The 27813-nt window shown below is 50.1% G+C and overlaps 1 protein-coding gene across 2 annotated transcripts in view; it reads right to left on the reverse strand.

Moving 5' to 3' along the window:
- The window catches only part of IFTAP (intraflagellar transport associated protein), a 112415-nt gene that overhangs the window by 46653 nt on the left and 37949 nt on the right, over window positions 1–27813 (reverse strand). Inside the window, exons 6-7 of one of the 2 annotated variants that reach the window (XM_068160768.1) lie at window positions 18006–18136; window positions 9356–9556 (exon numbers count right to left, since the gene is read on the reverse strand). In XM_068160768.1, coding sequence (XP_068016869.1) covers window positions 9404–9556; window positions 18006–18136 — 284 coding nt within the window. In that variant the 3' untranslated portion in view covers window positions 9356–9403. Of the gene's footprint in view, window positions 1–9281; window positions 9557–18005; window positions 18137–27813 lie in introns of those variants that run through there. The other variant, XM_068160766.1, reaches the window with a different exon arrangement.

Raw genomic sequence — 27813 nt, forward strand, 5'->3', positions numbered from 1 at the left:
TTCTCCCCTTTCCCCCCTTCTTCTTCCCCACCCCCCCCCTTTTTCCCCACTTGATTGACTGTCAGTTTGATTTACAATGGCATTTCTGATGGCTCTGGAGATTTCAGTCTGAAAGTCTCCCTGAAATAAATGGGGAGGGTGTGTTTGTGTGAAGTCAATCCAGTGAGACAACTTCATTTGTAACTACCCTCAAAGAACAGAGAAGAGTTTAGGCAGCACATCAAACCCAAACCAAATGCAGCTCAGGGACAGGAGCAGCCCCAGTTTATAAACCAAACCACCCAGGTGCAGGAATTACAGAAGCAGGTGGAGGGATGAAGGTGTAAAAGGGGAAAGAAATCAGCCTCTTCAGAAGCCAAGCAAGGAATGAGCAACAGCATTGAAGTGCTGAAGATCTGGACCGCTCAAATGTCATTTGTGGTAAAAGCTTCCTAAGCAAGGTTTGAATTGGTGGCACTGCAAGTCTTTCATCCAACCACAGAAACACCATGCCCCAGAACCAATCAGTTTAGAAGAGACCTCCAAGATCATCAAGTCCAACCGATCACCCAGCCCTGACTAATCAACTAAATCCTGAAACTCGGAGAACAAACACTGGGAAGGAGAGTAAAAGGGAAGGAAAGAAGATGACAGTGGCCTGCCAGGGAGCCTGAAGAGGGCTACAAGAAGGCTGTAGAAGGGCTGTTTGCAAAGGCCTGAAGGAACAGGACAAGGGACAGTGACTTGAAACTAGAGGAGAGCAGATTGAGATTGGATGTTAGGAACAAGTTCTGTACCATGAGAGTGGTGGAACACTGGAACTACCAGGGAGGTGGTTGAGGCCCTGTCCCTGGAGATGTTCAAAGTCTGGATGGATAATGCTCTGAGCAACCTGATCTAGTGGAGCATGTCCCTGCTTAGTGCAAAGGACAAGTGCATAATTCTGGTCTGATTGCTGTTGACAAATATTTTACCCTAGAAAATCAGAGGAAAACATAACACCTATGAAAATCAGAACTGTTGAGGTTGGAAGGTCAACCACTGGCCTAGAGCTCACAACCCCACCACTGCTGCTAAGACACCACCACTAAACCACATCCCTCAGCACCACATCCATCTTTTATGCACCTCCAGGGATGGTGACTCCACCACCTCCCTGGGCAGCCTGTTCCAGAGCCTGAGAACCCTTACTGTGAAGAAATGGCTCCTAATATCCCACCTGAACCTCCCTTGGCACAACCTGAGGTTGTTTCCTCTTGTCACTTGTTGCATGTGAGAAAAGACCAAATCCCACCTCACTCCAAACTCCTTTAAGGGAGCTGTAGAGAGCAATGTCCATGCAATCCGGGACCGCTTTGAGAGTCCCCCTGTCCCTTTAAGCCAAGTAAAAGGGAAGTCGCCGCTCATGTGGCCGCACTCCTTCCCGGGGCCGCTCCACGCCAGCCCCGGAGCCCATCGCAGCCGGGTCCGCCCCGCCTGCTGTCGTGCCCGATCGGAAACTTCCGAGCCCGCCTATCGGGAACCATCGCCCCACCATGCCGTGCGAGCCGACTCCAAGGGTTGACCCTGTCCTGCACCAGCCCTACCAGTCCTGCTGACCCCACGGGCCGACCACACCAGAACCGCTCCCTATCGTCTGGAGGGAGCCGGCCGAGTCCTGAAGGGAACCGTGCTTCCGAACTAAGCCCAGGTTCCATTGTTCCTCTCCACTGCTGCAGAGAGAGGAGACAGCCACCCAGTGCCGCCGCCCAGACCTGACTGGGAGCCAGTCCACCGACAGGAGTCGGCTGGAACTCCACCTTGCCACAAACAGCTACGAAGTATCTCCCACGTGCTTGCCATCCCCTAACTCTGAGTTCAAAGTGTCCGCGTCTAGCAGAGTAATCTCTGGCGCACAGAAACATTGTAATATTGCGGTATATAGCCCGAAGCCGCCCGCGCTCCGTTGAGTCGCCATCCAGTGGCCAAGCGGCGGAACTGCACCCTCCATTACATAAATACAGAAATAATTCTGTAGATAGTTCAATTGCGTTCTATTCATAACACTAAGCCACTTATGGAATGTATTTCACGAACGTGCACTAGAACTTGTATATAAATTAGTGATTAATTGGTTATTAATATTTTTTGTAATGACAATAATAATTTCCTAATTCATATTTCATATTAATACATTTAATAACCTCTTCCTCACAAATGATTAGCCATCCATGACTGCCTTCATGCACCAGGGGCATTTTAGAATCACAGTATCACTGAATAGTTTGTGTTGGAAAAGACCTTTGGGATCCAACCATTTTTGCACTCTCCAAATTCAATCATTCTTGACACTCAGAAGGGTCAGGCCTTGGATAACTGTGATGCTGACCCCAGAACTAACAAGGTTTCCTATCTTTGCCTTGCAACAAGATGAGAATGTGGGGTTCTTTTTCCTCTTGATGAAGAAGGCTAAAGGTTAAAAACAAAACCAAAATACAGAAGTGCAAATACATTATTTTTGCTATCTTTCACTTGGGAGTACTAAAAAAGCACCAAAATATGTGGTGTCTGTGATGCTAGGAAAGACAAACTGAAACAACAAAAAAGGGAAAAGGCTTTTTTTAATGTGAAACCCCTCTTGACAATAACCACACGGTCACAGAATCAGTGAATTGTTGCAGTTACAAAAGCCCTTTCAGCTCATCCAGTCCAACCATTCTCTAACTGCACCAAGGCTGGTGCTAACCCATGTCCTTCAGCACCACATCTCTCCCTCTCTGAAACACCTCTAGGAATGGGGATTCAACCACCTCCCTGGGCAGCCTGTGACAGGCTTTGAGAATTACTTCAGTGAAAGAGTTTCTTCTTATATCCAACTTCAACCTTCCCTGGTGCAACTTGAGGCCATTCCCTCTCCTCCTATCACTTGTTACTAGGGAGAAGAGACCAATCCTCACCTGGCTCCAACCTCCTTTTAGGGAGATGTAGAGGGCAAGAAAGGCTGCCTGCTCCTTTCCTCCAGAGTAACCCCAGGTCCCTCAGCTGCTCCTCACCAGCCCCTGCTCTCCAGACCCTTCCCCAGATCTGTTGCCCTCCTCTGAAGATCCTGCAGCCACTCACCAGTGCTAAATCCAGGAGGACAATCACTCCCTCGGTCCTGCTGGTCACACTGTTCTCAATCCAGGCCAGGATGCTGTTTGCCTTCTTAGCCACCTGGGCATCCACTGGCTCGTGTCAATGCCATTAGATCTTTCTCTTGAGCAGTTTCCTGCCACTGTGTCCCAAGCCTGAAGCGTTCCTGGAATTGTTGTGATCCAAGTGTAGGCCTTTTTGAACCTCATGAATTGGCTTTGGCCCTGGTTCATCAAGGTATCTCTGTAGAGCCTTTCCTTCCCTCAAGCAGATCAAGTGCTCCTCCTGTTACCTTTACAGCTTCCCAAAGAAAAGTGTTATTCAAAAATCCTATTCTCAGCAAACAACAAATGGGATTCTTCTGGGATAAGGATCCAGGACTATCAAAAACGAGATGTGAAGCCTGAATATTCCCAAAGCAGGCTTAGAGCCTGCGCTCAGCTGTGAAGTTTTGCTCAGAGTTCTCCAATATTCTTTGACAGGAGGACACATTTCAGATGCTTCACTGAAACTGGCTCTTAGTTTACTCCATTCAGCCTCTCCCCCCTCGCTAGGAGGCCCTAGGAGAGCTTTCCTGCAGCATGGTCTCTGGTGAAGGGGTGACAAGTGCAGCAGGAGCATGAGTCACCAAGTGAGCAATAGCAAATGACAAGAGGGCAGCACGAGCAGCAGGCCCACTCCATTGCTCCAGGAGACAATTTGGCACTGCTATAGCACATATACAATAAATTAAAGGGCTTTCCTTCCCATCAGAGGTATAATCAAGGCAATTTGCTTCCAAACAGAATCAAGAACCTATGGAAGGGAAGCTCAGCAATAGGAGCTGTTTGTTCATGTGGAAAGTTAATTGATTTTCTATCATTCCCCCCCCCCCCCCCCAATTAGGATTCAAATGAAGCTTTACAAAAGTTGTTCAAAAGTTGTTGTCCTTTTGATGTTTAGTTGTGTCTAATTGGCCTACCTGAACGTTTGGAGTTACCTGAAACTAGGCCAGCAAAGTACTTTTTCCCCCCTCCCCTTTTTCTGAAAGATTGTATCAGACATCAAAAAACAAAACCCCAAACCAAACAAGCCCAGAGTCCTACAGGCCACAGGTAACTGCAGACTGCTTAAGACAATTAACATTTGAATCTGAGAAACTTCCCAGTGAGGGAGCAATGAGTTTCCTCTCCTGCTGAATGCATCAGTGGACAGCTTTCTGAACACTAAGCAGATGAGGGTGGTCTGAAGGAAAAAAAACCAACATTTTTTTTTCCTTGGTGTTTGACACCAGAAACAAAACTTCATCCAGAACAGAAAGGCTAGGGAAGGTGAGCTGAAAAGCAAAGCTGAACACTCAGTGAAAGTAATGAGAGGAAATCAGTTTAGTCATTGATGAGGCAGAAGGCACCTGATGAAACAGGAAATAAATAGAATTTTAATGACAATTATCACCTCCTCCAGGGAGCCCCTTGGTAAACTGCAGCTCCCTGGAGATAGCTCTGAGAACTAGAAACGCTATACAAGAGCCCAACTACACAGATACAGGAGCCCAGGCACAAACCCAGGTTGGGTGCAGAGTGGGGTGAGGGCAGCCCTGGAGAAAGAGACTTGGGGATGTTCGTTGCTGAGCAGCTCCCCAGGAGCCAGCAGTGCCCTCCTGCAGCCCAGCAGGCAGCTGTGTGCTGGGCTGCAGCCAGAGCAGTGTGGGCAGCAGGGCAGGAGAGGGGATTCTGCCCCTTGACTCTGCTCTGCTGAGACCCCACCTCCAATCCTGCCTCCAGCTCTGGTGTCCCCAGCAGAAGGACACAGACCTGCTGGAGAGTCCAGAGGAGGCCACAGAGATGATCCAAGGGCTGAAGCACCTCTGCTGTGAGGACAGGCTGAGGGAGATGGGGGTGTTCAGCCTGGAGAAGGGAAGGCTCCGAGGGGACCTCAGAGCTGCCTGCCAGTACCTGAAGAGATCCTGCAGGAAGGCTGCAGAGGGACTTTTCATCAGGGTGTCTGGAGACAGGCCAAGGGGGAATGGTTTGAAGCTGAGGCAGAGCAGGGTTAGACTGGAGCTGAGGAAGAAATTCTTCAGTGTGAGGGTGGTCAGACTCTGGCACAGGCTGCCCAGGGAGGCTGTGGCTGCCTCCTCCATGGGGGTGTTCAAGGCCAAGTTGGATGAGGCCTTGAGCAGCTGAGTGTAGCTGAGAGGTATCCCTGGGCATGGTGGGGAGGTTGGAGCAGATGATCTCTGATTCCCTTCCACCCTGAGCCATTCTATCATTCTATGATTCTTTCTCAAAGAACAAATGTGCAATCTGCAGCAGATCTGAATGGCAGAACCAGCACTTCCAATGAAATCCGAGATCTGTCCACTAGCTGTTTTTTCTGAGGAGCAAAGTCAACATTATAAATCATAGAAACAGAGCATCACAGGATGGTTTGGGTTGGAAGGGACCTGAAAGATCATCCAGTTCCAACCCCCTGCCATGGGCAGGGACACCTTCCACCAGCCCAGCTTGCTCAAGGCCTCATTCAGCCTGGCCCTGATAAGGAGGAAACAGTGTCTCACCACCATTACTGGAACTAATTTCTTCCTAATAGCACATGAGACTCTGCCCTTTCTTAGACTCACGCTCATGGCACTGCACACCCCAAAGTGTTACACCTCTGGACAACAAAGCAGATGCATTCAAGAAAACAGCTGCACCCCAGGGCTTACTTGCTACAAGCACACACCTGCACTTCAGAAACTGTGCCACCAGAGCACTCAACCACAACAGCCACCACAAAACCAACTGTTGTGACACAACACAGTGAGGCTAATGCCTTCATGTAAGGTGTCAGCTCTGCCACAACATGAACAGAAGAATCCCACACGTTCTTTCAGCTCATTTTAATGGCTTCAGACAAAACCGCATTGGAAATCCATGTGAATGACAAATGGACACAGAGCTGTTGAAGAGAGTCCAGTGGAGGCCACAAGGGTGATCCAGGGGGTGGAACACCTCTGCCATGAGCACAGGCCGAGGGAGCTGGGGGTGTTCAGCCTGGAGAGGAAAAGGCTCCAGGGGGACCTTAGACCTCTCTGCCAGTACCTGAAGGAATCCTGCAGGAAGGATGCAGAGAGACTTTTACTGAGGGTGTCTGGAGCCAGGCCAAGGGGGAATGGTTTGGAGCTGAGGCAGAGCAGACTGGAGCTGAGGAGTTCTTGAGTGTGAGGGTAGTGAGACTCTGTCACAGGCTGCCCGGGGAGGCTGTGGCTGCCTCCTCCATGGGGGTGTTGAAGGCCAGGCTGGATGAGGCCTTGAGCAGCTGAGTGTAGTTGAGAGGTGTCCCTGGGCATGGTGGGGAGGTTGGAGCAGCTGAGCTCTGAGCTCCCTTCTAAACAAAGCCATTCTATGATTCCGTGCTTATTCAGCTGGGAATGCCAAGGTTCTCAAGAACTGCATGAAGTCAACAGAGTGTTTTAGTGTGGTTAACTCTCAAGAAAAATCTATTTTTTACATTTAATTCTACGACCCTTAGGATCCTTTCATTGATTATGTTTCTACAGAGTGTAGTCACTGCAGTTATTCCATTCCATAGGCTCTTTTTATGTAGACAGGTCTCTGACTGCTTTTGGGTTTTTACCCCAGATGGATAAGAAAGAGTTGTTTGAGGGTTGAGGAAGCTGAGGGGAGACTTTGTTGCTCTCTACAGCTCCCTGATAGGAGGCTGGAGACAGGTGGGGGTTGGTCTCTTCTCCCTAGTATCAGAGGTCAGAATGAGAGGAAATGGCCTGAAGTTGTGCCAAGAGAGGGTTAGGTTGGAGACTAGGAATTTTTTTTTTGCTGCAAGAGTGCTCAGGGATTGGAAGAGGCTGCCCAGGGAGGTGGTGGTGTCCCCATCCCTGGGGGTGTGAAAAAACTATATGGATGTGGCACTTGGAGACACAGCTAAATGGCCATGGTGGTGTGTAACAGGTGGTCTTAGGTTACAGCTGGACCTGATGGGGTGGGCTCTTTTGGTGGGTTCCTTTCCCACCAAAACTATTGTATGGTTCTACTCTAGGATTCTATGGATACAGAGGAAGTTTCTACCACCTGAGATCCAGTGTGAAGTTGGATTTAGGGATGCACATAAAATTATAGATCATTAATCAGGGGAAGTTTTATTATCTGCCCTTTAGGTGAATGCTGTACGTGAGACCAATATCTTTGCATTTCCATAAGGCAGTGACATTGATTAGCATTTGAGCTGTGGGGTGCTGCAAGGGAAGTTGCCTAGCAAAACGAGAGCACCTTTTAAGGACTGCTTCTCTTCTTGCAGACATGTCCCAAACGAGCACCAAAACTACCTCCAGCCTAACCATGTGGCATTTTGCAGCTCACACACCTGCAATGTTATCTTACAGCACTTTGCCAGCAAAACACAAGGTGTCACATCCAAACTCACCAACTCCTCATCTTTCGAGATGTCCTGGTGGACAACAGGATGACCACAAGCCAGCAATGTGCCTTCGCGGCCAAGAAGGCCACTAGATCCTGGAGTGCATCAAGAAGAGTGTGGCCAGGACATCTAAGGAGGCTCTCCTTCCCCTCTACTCTGCCCTGCTGAGGCCTCACCTGGAACGCTGTGTCTGGTTCTGGGCTGCCCAGTTCAGGAATGACAGGGACTTGCTGGAGGGGGTAGAGCAAAGGGCTAAAAAGATGCTGAGGGGACTGGAATAGCTCTTCTGAGAAAGGACTGAGAGAATTTGGGCTGTTTAGGCTGGGAAATAGGAGACTGAGGGGGGATCTCATCAATGTTGGTCAGTCCTTCAATGCTGGGTGTCAGGATGGGACCAGGGTTTTTTCAGTGGTGCCCAGTGACATGACAAGGGGTAATGAACATAAGCAGCTCCATCTAAAGATGAGGAGGAGCTTCTTTAAGGGTGCTAGAGCCTTGGAACAGGCTGTCCACAACGGTGGTGGACTTTCCACTGCTGGAGACTTTCCAAACCCAGCTGGACGTGATCCTGTGTGAGTGCCATAGGTGGTCCTGCTTTGTCAGGGTGGTTGAACTCAGTGATCTCCAGGAGGTGCCTTCCACTCCTCCCCATTCTGTGATTCTGTGAGATGTTCTACAACTCAGCACTGTTCCAGAGAAAGCTCTCTACCTTGTTTTCCCAAGGGATGGGCGGACATTTAGCACCTGGGGGAACTGCATGTGCTTGAGACTGGCAAAGGGAGCCAGCGTTCAGGGGGAGGGTTGCTCCCTCCACGAGGGACACATGTGGCACTTCACAGCCACCTGTGCTAACTGCCACCTCACCACAAGCAAGCGCACCACGGTGGGAATGCCCTTCACTACTGCTGGCGCTTAGCTCTGTGGTGCAGGGAGCTCCCCTCCTGAGGCCAGCCAGAGCCCTCAGCACAGCTCTCCTCACTTCACTGGGTGGCTTCAGTGTGCTGAACCTGAACTGCAGCCTGTGCAGGAGGAGAGAAGTCGCTCATTCAGCACAGTCCCAGAAGGTGAAGATGGTCTTAATGAATATCTGCCCTGCTCCTTGTGTCACAGATGAGTATCACAGAATCATGGAACCACAGAATGTTAGAGGTTGGAAGGCACTTCCAGAGATCATCCAGTGCAACCCCCCTGCCAGAGCAGAAGCACCCAGGGCAGGTCACACAGATGGGTGTGGAAAGGTGGGGCTGGAAAGGCTCCAGAGAAGGAGACTCCACAACCTCCCTGGGCAGCCTGCTCCAGGCCTCCAGCACTCTCACACCAAAGAAATTTTCATCACGTTGATGTGGAACTTCTGTGTTCCAGTTTGTATCATTGCCCCTTGTCACAGGACACCACTGAAAAGAGCCTGGCTCTTTCATCTTGACAGCCACCCTTCAGATATTTACAAATGTTCCTAAGATCTCCTCTCAGTCTTCTCCACCCTAAGAAGCCCCAGATCTCTCAGCCTCTTCCCCTCAGACAGATGTTCCAGACCCTTCATCATACTCATAACCTCCAGTGGACACACTCTAGTATATCCCTGTCCTTTTTGAACTGGGGAGCCCAGAACTGGACACAATACTCCAGATGGGGTCACATTAGGGCAAGAATTGAGGGTGAATAGCTGAAGGGCTCACTCACAAGTGACTCTGGGCAAGGACCATCTTCCCATTCTGTGTTTTCCACAGGATTTGGAGGAGATACAGGGAAAAACAACCTCAGGCTGCAAGACACTTTGGCAGAAGAAACCTAAAGATCTCCAGGATGTCCTTTACTGGCCAAAAGGATCAAAACACTAAATAAGGGTACCATGAGGAGCCAGATTTACCCCCTTAAAACAGCACTGCACAGAAGGCCTATGACTGAAGTCTTCATCTCATGCTGGCTTGACATCTGTCCCAGGTTTCTTCTCTTGAGACAACCGGAGAATGGCCTTCAGCTCAGCTTCGGAGAACTTAGGCGTCAGGGCCACATTGTCATAATCAAACTCTTCATCGAGGCAGAAGGGCTGAACATCATCCCCCAGCAGCTGTAACGAGGCAAAACAACACAAATAATCCTGCTCAAAGTGATGGTAAGGCAGCTCAGACCATAAACTTCTCATTAATATTTAATTAGACTATTTTCCCTGACTCCAGCACTCTGGGTTGATTAAGCTCTTTTAAAGTAAAAGAGTAAATTCAATTATTCAATCTGACCTAATAGAAGCCATCTAACGTGCCCCTCTTGGACCATCCTGCACCCCAATGAATATCATTAGCTGATTTGGCTCCAGGCAGGGAAACTGGAACCCTGCCTTGCACAGAGCTGGTACACTGCTGTCACTTGCAGCAGCAGGGTGTGGGACATGGACAAGTCCTGAGCATGGCCATCCTGATCATCTCGGCTACTATCACCTAAAGTTTGGGTGTGCAGGCATCTGCTACTCATGAGCCTGCTTCCCAGAACAGAGTTTAAGCAAAGGAAATCCCTCCAGTGGGAAAAATGACACACAACATCATGGAATCGTAGCAGCATGGAACTACGGGATCAGAGCACCACAGCATCAAGGAATCAGAGAACATAGCATCAAGGAGTTATGGAATCATGGAATCATTACATCATGGAATTACAGAATCATGGAATCAGAGCATCAAGGGACCACAGAATCATGCAACCATAGCATTATGGAATCACAGAATCATGCAATCATGGAATCACAGAACTATAGAATCATGGGATCACAGAATCATAGAATGACAGAGTCATAAACTCATCCTGGAGTCCAGGGGCACAATCACTTCTCTGGCCACACCATTGCTGATCCAGGCCTGAGCGCTCTTTGCCTTCTTGGCCACCTGACCACACAGACTCCTGTTGAGACAGCTGGCAACCAACAGGCCCAGGTGCTGTCAGCCAGCTTTGCAGCCCCTCGTCCCCAAGCCTAGAGACTTTGTGGGGTGGATGTGGCCCAAGTGCAGGATGTGGAACTTGACCTTGTTAAACTTCATACAACTGCCCATGGCCCATAAATCCAACCTCTCCAGATCTCTCCCCAGAGCCTCCCTGCCCTCAAGCCCTTCAACCTTCCACACAGGCAAGTAACCCACACTGCAATTGTGCTGCCTTTCACAAGGCAGACACTGTGCAGTAGCACACTGAATCCTTGGAGCTGATCAAGGTAATATCTTGTTGGGTTCTTGTGCCTAAGCAGCCAAGAGACATTTCTGAATTTAAGGTGTCTCATTTAGCATCTAAGTGAAATCTTTTCTGAGAACTCTCTGGGAGTAGGATTCTGCTCTATGAGAAACCTACCAGTTTGCTTAAGATTGCTCCTGTGATTTACTCTCTAAAGAAAAAGAGAATCATTTCCATGATTTCATGATTCCTGCATGTCAAAATTCAAGGGGAAAAGAGTGTAATTTTCATCATAATGGAACTATTCTGCTAGAGGCTGCTTCACAAAGTCATGCTGTAAATACAATACTTTAAAGTCAAGACTTTAACTGGCAGAATCACAGAATTTATCTGGTTGGAAGAAACCTCCAAGCTCACCCAGTCCAACCCTCCACCCAGCACCGCAGGCTCAACACCAAACCACGTGCCTAAGCTCCAGCTCCACAGCTGCTGGAACACCCCCAGGGATGGTGACTCCAGCACTGCCCTGGCCAGAACATTCCAATGGCTGAGAGCCCTCTCTGGGAGGAAATATTTCCTAGCATCCAGCCTGAACCTCCCCTGCTGCACCTTGGAACCATTGCCTCTGCTCCTGCCTCTTGCCCCCTCCTTGCTCCAACCTCCCGTCAGGGAGCTGGAGAGAGCAAGGAGGTCTCTCTCAGCCTCCTCTTCTTCAGCCTGAACACCCCCAGATCCCTCAGCCCCTCCTCACCAATGGCCTCCCCAGTGCTGGCCACAGGGGGATGGTCATCTCCTGTCCCTCCTGCCCACCCTGTTTCTGATCCAGGCCAGGATGCCATTGGCTTTCTGGGCCACTTGGGCACTGCTGAGTCATGTTTAATCAACTATCAACCCCAGGTCCCTTTCCAAGCTGCAGCTTTCCAACCACACATCCCCAGGTCTGTAGCTCCCCATGGGGTTGTTGTGACCTAGATGCAGGACCTGGCACTTGGCCTTGTTGAACTCCATCCAATGGGCCTTGGCCCATCAATCTAAGGGATCTGTCCAGATGCTGATGTAAAGTTTCCCTAACCTCTAGCAGATCAACATAGCCACCCAGCTTGGTGTCATCTGCACACTTACTGAGGGAGCACTCAATCTGTGTGGAGTTCCAGTTAAGTGAGCAGCTTGTCTCTGTCCTGCAGAACCTTTCTTTTAGTGTGGTTATGGCACTTGATTGTTCATCTATTCAAATTATGCAGAGGACACACATCCCCTCAGCAATGACTTCATTGTGTACTCAAGGAAAAACTCACTCGTTCAGGAGTAACTGAGGAAGTCCAAATCAGGGTGGAAGGCATCATGCATGCTGTTATGTCACATAATCTTCACATCTACTCAGGAGTCTTCAGCCTGGGGCACTGGCATGAAGTCAATAAATCCTGACCAATTTTCCACTTCTGCTTCATCAACCTGGACAAGTCATCCAATCACTGTGTCTTTACTGACCACTGAGCAGATGCAACTCCTCTGTCTTCTCTCACTAAATCAGTCCTATCTTGAAATTCTTCCTTCTTGCATTTATGCACAGCACTTAGCAAAACTGAACCTCATTTAAGGCCTATCAGTAAAAGCTTAGAGCAAAGGAATTCCATGCAAAGAGGGAGATGCTGCCATTTCACACATAAAAACAGAACCTTGGACTGGTTTGGGTTGGAAAACCCCTTTACATTACCAAATCCAACCATTCTCTAACCAGCACTGGTGCTGAACCATGTTCCTGGGCACCATATCGCTGCCTCTCTGAAACACCTCCAGGGGTGGGGATTCAGCCACCTCCCTGGGCAGCCTTTGTCAGGCTTTGAGAACCCTTCCAGTGAAGAAGTTTCTTCTAATGTCCAACCCAAACCTTCACTGGTGCAACTTGAGGCCACTTCCTCTTATCCTGTCACTTGTTCCTTGGGAGCAGAGACCAACCTCCACCTGACTGCAACCTCCTTTCAGGGAGCTGTAGAGAGCCGGAAGATCTCCCCTCAACCTGCTCCTCTCCACACTAAACACCCCCAGGTCCCTCAGCTGCTTCTCACCAGCTCTGTTCTCTAGACCCTTTCCCACCTTTGTTGCCCTTCTCTGGACCTGCTCCAGCACCTCACTATCTTTCTTGTACTGAGGGCCCCAAAACTGAACCCAGGAGTCAAGGTGTGACTACATACAGGGGCACAATCCCTACCCTGGACCTGCTGCCCACACTATTCTGATCTTTCTTGGCCACCTGGGCACACACTGCCTCAGGTTCAGGTGGTTGTCAACCCCCAGGATTTTCTCTGCTGGGCAGTTTCCAGCCACTCTGCCCCAGAGCTGGAGCCTTCATGAGGTTGTTGTGACCCAGATGCAGGACACCACACTTAGCCTTGTTGAATGCCATACAACTGGTCTCTGCCCATGGATCCAGCCTGGCCAGGTGCCATAACATAAAATGATAGGCAGAGTAAATGTTTTTTTGAATGCTCAAACTAAAACCAAAGAAGGATGGAAGGGTAGAATTCATCTTTCTTAATCCCGGCCATAAAAAAAGAAAAGAAGACTTCTAGAGTAATTAGCCAAAAAAGACCCAGCCTGAGATTCAGCCTGTGGATGAAGACAGTTTACATCTTAGGACAATTGCCTGGAGCAAGTGGGATGAGTCACATGGTGGAGGTGTTTGTCTCCCCCTCTTGATAAGAGAAAGAATAAATCTGACTAAATTTAAAGCTGAAGTTAAGTGAGATGAACCCCACTCTGAATGCCTGTTTAGAGGGAGTGGATGGAAATTACACCCTTCAGCTGCACTCACAGGTATGCATGCTGGGGGGTGGAGGAAGAAATACTAAAGGCACCAGGAAGCAGCCATCAAGACAAACCTTTAATTAAAGAACTGTGATGCCTTTTATGAAAGAAAGGATTTAGTAGAAATGAAGGAGGGAAGGGAAATGTTCTGTGACAACATTCTTCAACCACGAAGTGGCTGCTGCTTCAGTGTGCAGTGGCCTGTAACTGCTGATACAGAAATCCAGGAACATGTTTATGCATAAAGCCAAGGAAGAAAGGTGAAGCAGCACTGGTGGACAACACAAAGAATTTGCTGCATTGTCCACTAAGTCTTCTCAACAGCTTTTGACAGAAAAACATCTTCATGGAGACAGGCTGTGTAACAATTAGCCAAGGTACTCACTGGGTCTGAAATGAGCTTCTGTTCTTGAACTTTCCCTAGGTGGGAGACACACAGCTTCCCCTAAAGTCCTTCACAACTATGACCATAGCATAGACATCTGAGACATGAGAGAAGGGATCCATCCAGAAGGATCTTGACAGGCTTGAGACATGGACCAGTGCCAACTGCATGAGGTTCGACAAGACACAGTGCAAGACCCAGCAGCTAGGTCACGCCAGTCCCAGGCACAACCCAGGTTGAGAGCAGCTCTGAAGAAAGAGCCTTGGGGGGTCTTGATAGATAAGAAGCTTCCCAGGAGCCAGCAGTGCCCTCATGCAGCCCAGCAGGCAGCTGTGTGCTGGGCTACAGCCAGAGTAGTGTGGGCAGCAGGGCAAGAGAAGAGATTCTGCCCCTTGAATCTGCTCTGCTGAGACCTCACCTCCAGTCCTGCCTCCCCAGTTCTGGTGTTCCCAGTATAAGGACACAGAGATGCTGGAGAGAGTCCAAAGGAGGCCACAAAGATGATCCAAGACCTGAAGCACCTCTGCTATGAGGATAGTCTGAAGGAGCTGGGGGTGTTCAGCCTGGAACAGGCTCCAAGGGGACCTTAGAGCTGCCTTTCAATAGCTGAAGGGATCCTACAGAAAGGCTGCAGAGAGACTCCTCCTGAGGGTGTCTAGAAACAGGAGAAGGGGGAATGGTTTGAAGCTGAGGCAGAGCAGGGTTAGACTGGAGCTGAGGAAGAACAGTAGGAGAGTGGTGAGAATAGGCTGTGGCTGCCTCCTGCCGGGGGATGTTCAAGGCCAGGCTGAATGAGACCTTAAGAAGCTGAGTCTCGTTGAGAGGTTGGAGAAGATCATCTCTCAGGTCCCTTCCAACTTCAGCCATTCTGTGACCTGACATCCTCCACTGCACTCTTAAATTTGTTTATTTTAGAATGTTTTAGGTTTTTTTTCCCATTTTCTTTGAAACCCACCAAGGCAGCCACATTCTGTCACCCCTTCCTAACAGATCTGTTTTGATGGACAGAGAACAGTCTCATTTCAAAGCAGGGTTGTCTCCAGGGAAAATCTTCTTTCTCTTTCTAAGCTGTTCTTGCCATAAGCAATGCAAGGCTTAATTTGTGAGGCACTGACAATTTGAAGTGCTGAGGGATCTTAAAATGGGTATGTTCATTCTTGACAGTCATAAAAAGCAGGCCACAGTTTTATTATCTAAATGAAGGCACAAATATGTGTACAGTTCAGGTGAAGGCTAGCCTGGCACCAATTGATGGTTGTGAAAATCTGAACTCTCTCCTCTTGCAAAATGCAGGAACCCTTCAGCAATGCAATAATGCTCAGTTTTTCTTTCATAACCCAACTTTTCCTCAAATGGAAATAAATGTTGCTTGCAGTGGGTTCTCCCATCTGTTCTGCATGAATTCTAGTTTCAAGAGTTATATGCAGCCCTTTCTGAGCACTGCAGCTCTCCTTCTTTGGTTAGAGACAGAAGTTAGCAAACCAGGAAACCATAAACCCTCATTCTAGGGTTTCTGTGTGTGTGCACCAATGGCAAGAACCTTGAATGATGTCCATCTTTAGGGGAAAGAGTGAGGACTTTTATTCACAGAATGGTGGGTGTTAGAGCTTAAAAGGTCATTTTAGAACACTGACATTTTTTTCCCCAAGCAGACTTGTTCCTTACAGTCAGGAGTTGATTGCAAAGAACTGAGGAAAGGAGGCACCATATGCACAGCCATACCTTCATTGGTCACACAGCATTTATAAATTTTATTTAAGCCTCATGGGACATCGATAAGCATAGGAAACTACCCAAACTGTCCCATTTTAGCCAGAAGCTAACTTCAGCTTCTATCATAATGATCAGGCAGAGGGAAAAAAGAGTGGTGAACAGTTCTCTGCTACAGAAACAGCCACAAAAGTTAATGCTCAGGCTGACTGTTTGGATAGGGAGCTTAATGACTTAAACTAAGCCTCTGGGCAACCCACACCTTCTGTTCCAGTTTGCAAAAGACTGAAATTCTGAGGGAAAGTAGCAATTCTAAATTAAAGCTCATATTGTGTCTAATTAAAAGACTCAGACTCTGTCATGCAAACCTGTCCACACCAGACCCAGACAATACAGATCCTCAGCAGCATTTTCACAGATTCATAAATTCATACAATGGGTTGGGTTGGAAAGGACCTCAAAGATCACCCAGTTCCAACCCACTGCCATGGGCAAGGACACCTCCCACCAGGCCAGGTTGGCCTCATCCAGCCTGGCCCTCAACACCTCTGGGCAGGAGGCAACCACAACCTCCCTGTTCCAGTGTCTCCCCATCTTCACTGTCAAGAATTTCTCTCTAATCACCAGTCTGAATCTGCCCTCCTCAAGCTTCCTACTCATTTCCAAGAGGACAAATTCCACTTCTGATCACAATATATCCTAAAACTCTTATTTTATTGTGAAATGTCACGCTGAAGGGATCATTCACTATCTACTTCTTGGAGAAAATCGTTCCTCCTCCTCCTCCCCGGGGGTGTGAGATTCTGGAATAGCTGCCACGGGAGGTTGTGGATGCCTCCTACTTGGGGATCACAGTGTCACAGTACCTTAGAGGCTAGGAGGGACCTCAAGAGATCACTGAGTCCAACCCCCCCTGCCAGAGCAACATCACCCAGAGTAGTCTGCACAGGAATGCATCTTGGGGGGTTGGAAAGTCTCCACAGAAGGAGCCTTGTGACCGTTTGAGGTTGTGCCTTTAAGAAAAGGGACATTGTGGCTGAATGTTTTGTAAACAAAAGACAGGTCTAAACTAATTTCACTGGTGGAGAGGCAGAGCACTGCCTTAAATTTTGATTCCCAGAGGGACTTGTCTCAGTGCGGTCTTGCACTTCTTCCCCCTCCTTCCGCATGCTTGCAGCTTCTGGGCTTTCGGCCAGACTGACCTTGGAACTGATAAAGCGTGAGGCCTCTACTAACATATTCTGCTTTAATTAACAATTGCTCTTTTTTCTCTCTTTCTAACCCTCTTCGGGGAAGAAGGGGAGAGAAGGAAGGTACGGGGGGGGGGGGAACCCTCCTCAGTAGAGGAGGGAATCTCATTCCTGTGTTACTTTGCTGTACATTTCTGTATATATATTGTAAACACTGTGAATTGTGTATATAAACCTGCATTTCCTACACCGCTTGTAAATACAGCACATTTCCTTTGCTAATCCAGCTGTGGGGCTTTTTCCTTTCTTTCAGTTTTCTTTCCCTTCACTTTACAGGGCGGGGAGAAGGCTGGGCCTTCCCCTCAACCCTTGACAAGCCTCCACAACCTCTCTGGGCAGCCTGCTCCAGGGCTCTGTCACACTCACTGGAAAGAATTTTCTCCTTATGTTCAGATGAAATCTTCTATATTCAAGCTTGAACCTGTTGTTCCTTGCCTTATTATTGTGCACCACCCAAAAGAGCTTGGCCCCCTCCACCTGACACCCAACCCTCAGCTATTGATAGACATTGATCAAATCCCTCTCAGCCTTCTCTTCTCCAGACTAAACAGCCCCAGGGCTCTCAGTCTCTCTCCATAGGGAAGATGCATCCTCCTGGCTCTCCCTTGGACTCTCTCCAGCAGCTCTCTCTCTCTCTTGAGCTGGGGAGCCCAAAACTCCTTGAGCCCAAAATCAAGGCAAGGCTGGAGGCCTTGAGCAGCTGAGTCTCGTTGAGAGGTGTCCCTGCCCATGGTGGGGAGGTTGGACCCTTCCAACCTGAGCCATTGTAGGAGTCTGCATCCAGCTCAATGGGAACTGCAGAATGTTGTAAGGCCATGAGATCACTGAGAAAATAAATGGCCCCATCACTCTACCTAAGTAATGATTTATTCAAAGGTCAGGCAGTGCAAGAGTTTCATTGAATACTGAGTGAGTTACACCTACTAAACATTGAAAAGCCCACAGAGTCTGAAGCACACATTTTGGGAATGGAGGATTCCACAGCAGCAAGATTAAAAAGTGCCTTTCTCTTGAAGAGTTTATCTCTATTCTTAATGTCTTTGAGAATTCATTACTAGTTTAAAATTTAAAAAGGTTATTTGTTAGCTCATAGCACTCCCAGACACTCCAGCTATACCACTCTGCTCTTCACAAAAGAAGATTAGAAGCCAAGGGGTTAACCGCCCCCCCCCCCCCCCCCAAAGTGGGTAAATAAATCAATCTGACCTCACCTTTTGGGCTTTGCTGTCTGATAGCTGTGGAACTGCCAAGGTTCTGAACTTCTGTTGAAGAGGCTTTTCCAAAAGGGGTGTGCAATAAGTCACTGTCTGCTCTGTCTCTCCTGGGAGAATGAATGAACCTGCTGAACAAAACCCAGCAAATTTTAACCTCCCATTCAATGTACAAACTAGCAAAATCCTGGGTAAAAAGCCTGCAGTGCTCAGGCACAGGCAGAAGCTCCTTAGTCCATGTGTGCTGTGCTTACTGCCACCTAGTATCTAATACAGGCAGCTCTCCTGAAAACAGACCTGTGCAGTCCCGAGCCAAAATCTAAATCACAGGCTATACTAGGGAGAAATGAAACTCTACTGAACATCAGTCTGGTCTAGGGGAAGGTGTCCCTGCCCATGGCAAGGAGGCTGGAAATGGATGATATTCAAGGTCCCTTCCAGCCCAAACTGCTCTCCTCCATTCTATTCTATTCTATTCTATTCTATTCTATTCTATTCTATTCTATTCTATTCTATTCTATTCTTTCGGGGTTTTGCGGGTCGGGAGGACTCCTGGTAGGGGGAGGAGCCGGCAGGATCGTGCTCACGCGAGCCTGCATGGGTACGTGAACCTGACGTCAGCCGCGGCACTTTTAAATCCCGCCCGGGCTGTGCGCGCAGCGCCATTGTGGTTCAGTAGCTAGCCTAGCGGCTGTGTGTGCAGCGCCATTGTGGTTCAGTAGCTAGCCTAGCGGCTGTGCGTGCAGCGCCATTGTGGTTCTCTAGCTAGCCTAGCGGCTGTGCGTGCAGCGCCATTGTGGTTCAGTAGCTAGCCTAGCGGCTGTGCGTGCGGCGCCATTGTGGTTCAGTAGCTAGCCTAGCGGCTGTGCGTGCGGCGCCATTGTGGTTCAGTAGCTAGCCTAGCGGCTGTGCACACGGCACCATTGTGGTTCAGTAGCTAGCCTAGCGGCTGTGCGTGCGGCGCCATTGTGGTTCAGTAGCTAGCCTAGCAGCTGTGCGTGTGGCGCCATTGTGGTTCAGTAGCTAGCCTAGCGGCTGTGTGTGTGGCGCCATTGTGGCTCACTAGCTAGCCTAGCGGCTGTGCGTGTGGCGCCATTGTGGTTCTCTAGCTAGCCTAGCGGCTGTGCACACGGCGCCATTGTGGTTCTCTAGCTAGCCTAGCGGCTGTGCACACGGCGCCATTGTGGTTCTCTAGCTAGCCTAGCGGCTGTGCGTGTGTCGCCATTGTGGTTCAGTAGCTAGCTTAGCGGCTGTGCGTGTGGCGCCATTGTGGTTCAGTAGCTAGCCTAGCAGCTGTGCGTGTGGCGCCATTGTGGTTCAGTAGCTAGCCTAGCGGCTGTGTGTGTGGCGCCATTGTGGTTCACTAGCTAGCCTAGCGGCTGTGCGTGTGGCGCCATTGTGGTTCTCTAGCTAGCCTAGCGGCTGTGCACACGGCGCCATTGTGGTTCTCTAGCTAGCCTAGCGGCTGTGCGTGTGTCGCCATTGTGGTTCAGTAGCTAGCCTAGCGGCTGTGCACACGGCGCCATTGTGGTTGTCTAGCTAGCCTAGCGGCTGTGCGTGTGTCGCCATTGTGGTTCACTAGCTAGCCTAGTGGCTGTGCGCGTGGCGCCATTGTGGTTCTCTAGCTAGCCTAGCGGCTGTGCGCACGGCGCCATTGTGGTTCTCTAGCTAGCCTAGCGGCTGTGCGCACGGCGCCATTGTGGTTCAGTAGCTAGCCTAGCGGCTGTGCGTGCAGCACCATTGTGGTTCTCTAGCTAGCCTAGCGGCTGTGCGCATGGCGCCATTGTGATTCACTAGCTAGCCTAGCAGCTGTGCGCGCGGCGCCATTGTGGTTCAGTAGCTAGCCTAGCGGCTGTGCACACGGCACCATTGTGGTTCTCTAGCTAGCCTAGCGGCTGTGCACACGGCACCATTGTGGTTCAGTAGCTAGCCTAGCGGCAGTGCACGTGGCACCACTGTGGTTCTCTAGCTAGCCTACCGGCTGTGCGCGCGGCGCCATTGTGGTTCTCTAGCTAGCCTACCGGATGTGCGCGCGGCACCATTGTGGTTCACTAGCTAGCCTAGCAGCTGTGCGTGCGGCGTCATTGTGGTTCAGTAGCTAGCCTACCGGCTGTGCGTGCGGCGCCATTGTGGTTCTCTAGCTAGCCTGTCGTCACTCGGATGAAGTGTAGAAAAGCAGCATCTGCCCAGACAGAACTGTTTTACCAGCATGCTGGAGTCCAGGCTGTCAGCTGCAGAGAGTGCTTCAGCCTGGCACTTGGAATAGAGGGGGAGGGAGAGGACAGCTGTGTCAGGTGTGACCAGATGAATTTTCTCCTCAGCCTGGTGGCAGAGCTGAAGGATGAAGTGGCCGAGCTGAAGGAGGAGGTCTCTAGGCTAAGGACAATAAGGGAAAGTGAAAGGGAGTTAGATTTGTGGGAGAATGCTCTGCAGATATCCCCTGCTGAGGGAAGGGTTCCTGGAAATGAAGAGGGATGGATGCAGGTCCCTGCCAGGGGTGGCAAGAGAAATCCACCCCGACCCTCTCCTCCTCCTCTGCTGCCCTTGCATAATAAGTATGTGGCCCTGCAAGCTGAGGGCAGTAAGGATGAGAGGGCTGAGGATGAGGAGCAGCCATCCAGAGGGGAGCCTAAGCCCAAGAGGTCCTCACCAGCTGTAACGACCAGCTCCACTAAGAAAAGGAGAAGGGTTATACTTGTTGGGGACTCTCTCCTGGGGGGTACTGAGGGACCCATATGTCGTCCCGACCCATCCCACAGGGAGGTCTGCTCCCTTCCAGGGGCAGGGGTTAGGGACATTGCAAAGAGACTCCCTAAATTAATCCAGCCCACTGACTATTACCCTCTGCTGGTGATACAGGATGGGAGCGATGAGATTGACAGGAAGGGCACCAGGGCAGTTAAGAAGGAATTCAGGGCCCTTGGACAATTGATTGATGGGGCAGGAGCTCAAGTGGTGTTCTGCTCAGTTCCCTCAGTGGCAGGGGTGTACACTGAGAGGAATGGGAGAACCCACACCATCAACAATTGGCTCAGGGGATGGTGCCAGAGGTAGAACTTTGGGTTCTTTGACCATGGGACAACTTTCACCGAATCTGACCTGTTGGGTCCTGATGGGGTGCATCTATCTTGAAGGGGTAAGAGAGTCCTGGCACTGGAGTTGGCAGGGCTCATTAGGAGGGCTTTAAACTAGGTCTGAAGGGGGTGGGTGAGGCAATCGGTCCCTCTGCAGAGGTAAGAGTAGGGCACAAGGTAGGGTCAATTGAGAAGTCAGGAACCCAGCTGCGATGCAGGTACACCAATGCACGCAGCCTGGGCAATAAGCAAGAGGAGTTGGAGGTCCTGATCCATCAGGGCGACTATGATGTAGTCGCCATCTCAGAAACTTGATGGGACAACACCCACGATTGGAGTGCTGCACTGGGGGGCCACAGGCTCTTTAGGAGAGACAGGCGAGGGAGAAGAGGAGGAGGCGTGGCTCTGTATATTAGGGAGTCACTCTCTGCCACACAACTTGAGGTGGAAGATGAGGGAGTTGAGAGCCTGTGGGTTAAAATCAGAGGACAGCCCAACAAATCTGACATCCTGATTGGAATCTGTTACAGACCACCCAACCAGGATGAGGAGGCTGATGAAGTGTTCTACAAGCAGCTGGAGGCCGTCTCAAGATCATCAGATCTTGTCTTTGTCGGCGACTTCAACCTCCCAGATATCTGCTGGGAACTTAATTCAGCAGGGAGGAGGCAGTCCAGAAGATTCCTGGAGCGAATGGAGGACTGCTTCCTGACACAGCTGTTAAGCGAGCCTACCAGGGGACAGGCTCTGCTTGACCTGCTGTTCTGCAATAGTGAAGGGCTGGTGGGAGATGTGATCGTGGGAGGCTGCCTAGGGTGCAGTGACCACGAGATAGTGAAGTTTTCAATATGCAGGGAGATAGGGAGGAGCACCAACAGAACCTTCACCTTGGACTTCCGAAGGGCAAACTTCAGCCTATTTAAGAAACTTGTCTGCAAAGTCCCCTGGGTAGCAGCCCTCATGAACCAAGGGGTTCAGGAGGGTTGGACCTACTTCAAACAGGAGCTCTCGAAGGCACAGGAACTGGCGGTTCCCACATGCTGGAAGGCAAGCCGGCAGGGAAGGCGACCGGCCTGGATGAGCAAGCAGCTCCTGGAGGATTTAAGGGGGAAGAAGAGGCTGTATCACCTTTGGAAGGAGGGGAAGGCTTCTCGAGGTATGTTCGAGGAAGCTGTTAGATTATGTAGGAATAAAATTAGGGAGGCAAAGGCCCAGCTGGAACTGAAGCTGAACACCTCAGTCAAAGACAATAAAAAGCATTTTGATAAATATATTAACAACAAGAAGAAGGGCAGGAAGAACCTGCACTCCCTGTTGGACCTGGAGGGGAACATGGTGACTGAAGATGAGGAAAAGGCTGAGGTCCTGAACACCTTCTTTGCCTCAATGTTTAACAGCAAGGCAGGAGTTCAGGGCGAGTGGCCTCCTGAGCTGGGCGATGGGGTCGGGGAGCAGTGTAATGCCCCGGAAATCCATGAGGAATTAGTTTGGGACCTGCTGAGCCACATGGACACTAACAAGTCCATGGGACTGGATGGGATCCATCCTAGGGTGCTGAGAGAGCTGGCAGATGTGCTGGCCAGGCCACTCTCCATCATTTTCCTCCAGTCCTGGCTCACCAGTGAGGTCCCAGGTGACTGGAAACTGGCCAATGTGGTCCCCATCCACAAGAAGGGTCAGATGGAGGAACCTGGAAACTCCAGGCCTGGCAGCCTGACCTCAGTGCCAGGGAAAGTGATGGACCAGATTATCCTGGCAGCAATAACTGCACCTGAAGGATGGCCAAGGGCTCAGGTCCAGCCAGCATGGATTTAGGAAGGGCAGGTCCTGCCTCTCCAACCTGATCTCCTTCTATGATCAGGTGACCCGTCTGGTGGACGTGGGGCAGGCTGTGGATGTGGTCTACCTGGACTTCAGCAAGGCCTTTGACACCATCCCCCACAGCAAACTGCTGGCTAAGCTGTCAGCTTGTGGCTTGGACCACTACACTCTGTGCTGGGTTAGGAAATGGATGGAGGGCTGGGCCCAGAGAGTGGTAGTGTATGGTGCCACAGCCAGCTGGCGGTCAGTCACCAGTGGTGTCCCCCAGGGTTCAGTGCTGGGCCCCGTCCTCTTCAACATCTTCATCGATGATCTGGATGAGGGGGTTGAGTCAGTCATCAGCAAGTTTGCAGATGACACCAAGTTAGGGGCAGATGTTAGTCAGTTAGAGGGTTGAAAGGCTCTGCAGAGGGACCTTGACTGACTGGACAGGTGGACAGAGTCCAGTGGGATGGCATTCAACAAGTCCAAGTGCCAGGGGCTGCACTTTGGCTACGGCAACCCCATGCAGAGCTACAGGCTGGGGTCGGAGTGGCTGGAGAGCTCCCAAACAGAGAGGGACCTGGGGGTGCTGATTGACAGCCACCTGAATATGAGCCAGCAGTGTGCCCAGGTGGCCAGGAGGGCAAATGGCATCCTGGCCTGCATTAGGAACAGTGTGGCCAGCAGGAGCAGGGAGGTCATTGTGCCCTGTGCTCTGCTTTGATTAGGCCGCACCTTGAGTACTGTGTCCAGTTCTGGGCCCCTCAGTTTAAGAAGGACATTGAAACACTTGAAGGTGTCCAGAGAAGGGCAACAAGGCTGGGGAGAGGCCTTGAGCACAAGCCCTATGAGGAGAGGCTGAGGGAGCTGGGATTGTTTAGCCTGGAGAAGAGGAGGCTCAAGGGTGACCTCATTGCCCTCTACAACTACCTGAGGGGTGGCTGTGGCCGGGAGGGGCTTGGTCTCTTCTCCCAGGCAACCAGCGCCAGAACAAGAGGACACAGTCTCAAGCTGCGCCAGGGGAGGTTTAGACTCGAGGTGAGGAGGAAGTTGTTCACCAAGCGAGTCATTCGTCATTGGAACGGGTTGCCCAGGGAGGTGGTTGAGTCATCGTCCCTGGAGGCGTTCAAGAGGAGATTGGACGTGGCACTTGGTGCCATGGTCTAGTCATGGGGTCTGTGTTGATAGGTTGGACTCGATGATCCTCAAGGTCCTTTCCAACCTAAGTTATACTGTGACACTGTGAAATCTCCATTTGAAAACAGTGACTTCTAAGTTAGGCCTCTGTCAAAAAATACCCCTGAGCAAATATTCATTTAGCTTTCTCCTGAGCATTGTGTCCCATTGCAAAGCCACCAGGGCTTGGAAAGGAGAAGGTTCTCTTAAAAAGAGCTGAATTCATTCCCTCAGCTATCTCCTGCAGTTTATGAAGCATGTCCAGAGAAGGACAATGAAGCTAGGGAAGGGTCTGGAGAACAGGGCTGGGGAGGAGCAGCTGAGGGAGCTGGGGGTGTTTAGTGCGGAGAAGAGGAGGCTGAGGGAAGACTTCATTGCTCTCTACAACCACTTGAAAGGAGGCTGGACTGAGGTGGAGGTTGGTTTCTTCCCCCAAGTAACAAGTGAGAGGATGAGCAGAAATGGCCTCAAGTTGCACTAGGGGAGGTTTAAGTTGGATATTAGGAAAAATGTCTGTGCTGCAGGAGTGGTCAGGGATTGGCACAGGCTGCCCAGGGAGGTGGTGGAGTCCCCATCCCTGGAGGTGCTCCTATAACGTGCAGACATGGTGCTTCAGGACAGGGCTTAGTGGCCATGGTGGTGTGGGGTTGAAAGTTGGGCTTGATGTGATCTCAGAGGTCTTTTCCAACCTCAATCACAGTATCACAGTATAACTAAGGTTGGAAGAGACCTCGAGGATCATCAAGTTCAACCTGTCACCACAGACCTCATGACTAGACCATGGCACCAAGTGCCACATCCAATCCCCTCTTGAACACCTCCAGGGACGGTGACTCCACCACGTCCCTGGGCAGCACATTCCAATGATGAACAACTCTCTCAGTGAAGAACTTTCTCCTCACCTCGAGTCTAAACCTCCCCTGGCACAGCTTGAGACTGTGTCCTCTTGTTCTGGCGCTGGTTGCCTGGGAGAAGAGACCAGACCCTTCCTGGTTACAACCACCTTTCAGGCAGTTGTAGAGGGCAATGAGGTCACCCCTGAGTGTCCTCTTCTCCAGGCTAAGCAACCCCAGCTCCCTCAGCCTCTCCTCACAGGGCTGTGTTCAAGGCCTCTCACCAACCTTGTTGCCATTCTCTGGACACCTTCAAGTGTTTCAATGTCCTTCTTAAACTGAGGGGCCCAGAACTGGACACAGTACTCAAGGTGTGGCCTAACCAATGCAGAGTACAGGGGCACAATGACTTCCCTGCTCCTGCTGGCCACACTGTTCCTGATGCAGGCCAGATGATTCTGTAATTCCTGGATTTTCATCTTTTGGCTCATGATTCCCATCCAAGTGTTTCCAGTTTTCCCCCTATTGTCTTGGCTGCCTGTATCTCACTCCAGCCATCTGTGTGCTTTCAGAACTCACTCTCAGCACAGCAGATCTTATTCTCCACACAGGTGTGGGAGAGAGCTTTCTGAAAGGCAGCCCACACCTGCTCTGGCTTCAGATGCTCTGCAGCTGCTTTTTTTTTCACTGTTTCACACCAAACTCTTTGTAGGACAGAAAGAAGCTGTGAATGCTTATTTGGATAGCTTGTAATGGCATCTTCTACTGTCATTTCAAACCTGTACCCTAAACACATAGCCTCACCGAAGGAAGGGAACCTGGACATCAGGAGGTTTCTATCACCACCTGATATACACACTGCTTATTGCCATACTAAGAGGTTCCTCCTCCCCTCATGAGACCAAGCTGTGGAGAGAAGATGAGGAAGAAGCACTGTTATGCGACAGCCTGGCAATGGCTCAGAAAGACAAGACTTAAAAATGAGGACAAGAGAAGGAAATTGGTTTTTGCTTTTATCAAGAAGTGCTTGTCACACTCAAGATGTCAATGCCACTGGTTTAAGGCTTGTTAGTAATGCAAACAGTATTTCCAATTGCTTTCAATCACCCCCTAAGAATGTGGTAATCAACCTTTGTTTGCCAGTAGCCATGCCAGCAATGAGCTTTGTCCTGGCCATGTGACAGCACATGAAAGTCTAATTGGTAAGTGGTGCTTTCCTGATAATGTTTAATCAAGAAACTCCTTCAAGAGAGTAAAACCAGGGAGTTTTGACAGCCCTCATTCTCACTGGGAGCTCCCAAAACAACTGGAGGCTATTCTAAGTTCCAGCCATCACCTCACAGCTGGTTTAGGCTGATGTTACAGCACTAGTGGATGATGATACTAATTAAGCTGCTAATTATGTTCTCTGTGGAGGTGATTAATTAGCAACAGGAAAGCCTTGGATACTGCCAATGGCACAATATACAGAGATCAGTGAGCAGGCAGGGGTACCAAAATCTGAGAAGAGGTTTTGAAACATACCTCTCACACCAGGAAGAACCAACTTCCTGGACATGGACAAGCTGGAGAGGTGGCCCAGGTGAACATCATGAGATTCAATAAAACCAAGTGAAGGGACCTGCACCTGGATTGGGAGAATTCCCACTATCACTCCAAGCTGGAGGATGAGGTGATAGAAAGCAGCCCTGAGGAAAAGGACTTGGGATTGCTGGTGGATGAGATGCTGGACAGGAGCCAGCAATGGGCACTTGCAGCACAGAAGGCCAATGGCAGCCTGGGCTGCATCAAAAGCAGCATTGCCAGAGCTGGAGAGAGGATCCTGCCCCTCTGCTCTGCTCTGGGGAGACCTCACCTGCATTGCTGTGTCCAGCTCTGGAGCTCTGAAATTCCAACACAGGAAGCACCTGGACCTGATGGAGGGGGTCCAGAGGAGATCACAAAAATGCTCAGGGGGTTGGAGCAGCTGTGCTAGGAGGACAGGCTGAGGAAGCTGGGGGTGTTCAGCCTGGAGAAGAGAAGGCTCCAGGGAGACCTAAGAGCAGCCTGCCAGGGTTGCCAGGGACCTGAAGGGGGCTACAAGAAGGCTGCAGAGAGACTGTTTGCAAAGGCCTGAAGGGACAAGACCAGGGGCAATGGGTTGAAAGGAGAGAAGAGCATACTGAGATTGGCTCTTAGGAACAAGTTCCGCACCATGAGGGTGCTGGAACACTGCAACAGGTAGCCCAGGGCATTGAGGTCCCATGCCTGGGGATACTCAAGGTGAGGCTCAGCAAGGCTGTGAGCAATCTGCTCTAGTGGAGGATGTCCCTGCTGACTGCAGGTGAGTTGGACTGGATGAGCTTCCAGCCCAGACCATCCTAGGATTCTGTAGCATGGCAATGAACTGCTATGATTTTACTCAAGTCCCCTATCCTCTAACAGGAGCAGATTTGGCAAGTGAGCAACTCTCTTCTCTTTGGCCCCTTCACCCTCCCACAACAGAACCTCAGAAAGCGATTCCTAGATCTGTGATCACTGCTGAGCAGGGTTTTTTGCTCATTGTCTACCACTGACATTAACTGTAAGTACAGAAAAAAAGAATCTATTGGCACAGAGCTGACCTGAACTTTCAAGTGTGAAGAAGTTCCAAGTTTTGGCTGTATCTTACTCTTTACTGTAGCCAAATGATGCCCAGCTCCAGGGACACTGAGAAAGGTTTTACCACCTTCAGACACCACCTTTCACAAAAATGCCATTGGTGAGAAGCTGAGCTAAATTTTGCTGTCTCCTCTGATTCTCAGGCTTCAGGCTGCTAACCCCAAAGAGCTGCCTACTAGTGTGAAATGATTTCAAGGCAGTGTTAAATGGATTGTAGAGACTGGAGGAGGGCAAAAAAAAAAGACAGAGATTCTCCAGTGGGGAGGAGCACTGCCCCTGAAA

This window comes from Melanerpes formicivorus, unplaced genomic scaffold, assembly GCF_026170545.1.
Source record: "Melanerpes formicivorus ecotype bairdi unplaced genomic scaffold, bMelFor1.0.p_v2 SCAF_52, whole genome shotgun sequence".
In the NCBI taxonomy this organism is placed as follows: Eukaryota; Metazoa; Chordata; class Aves; order Piciformes; family Picidae; genus Melanerpes; species Melanerpes formicivorus.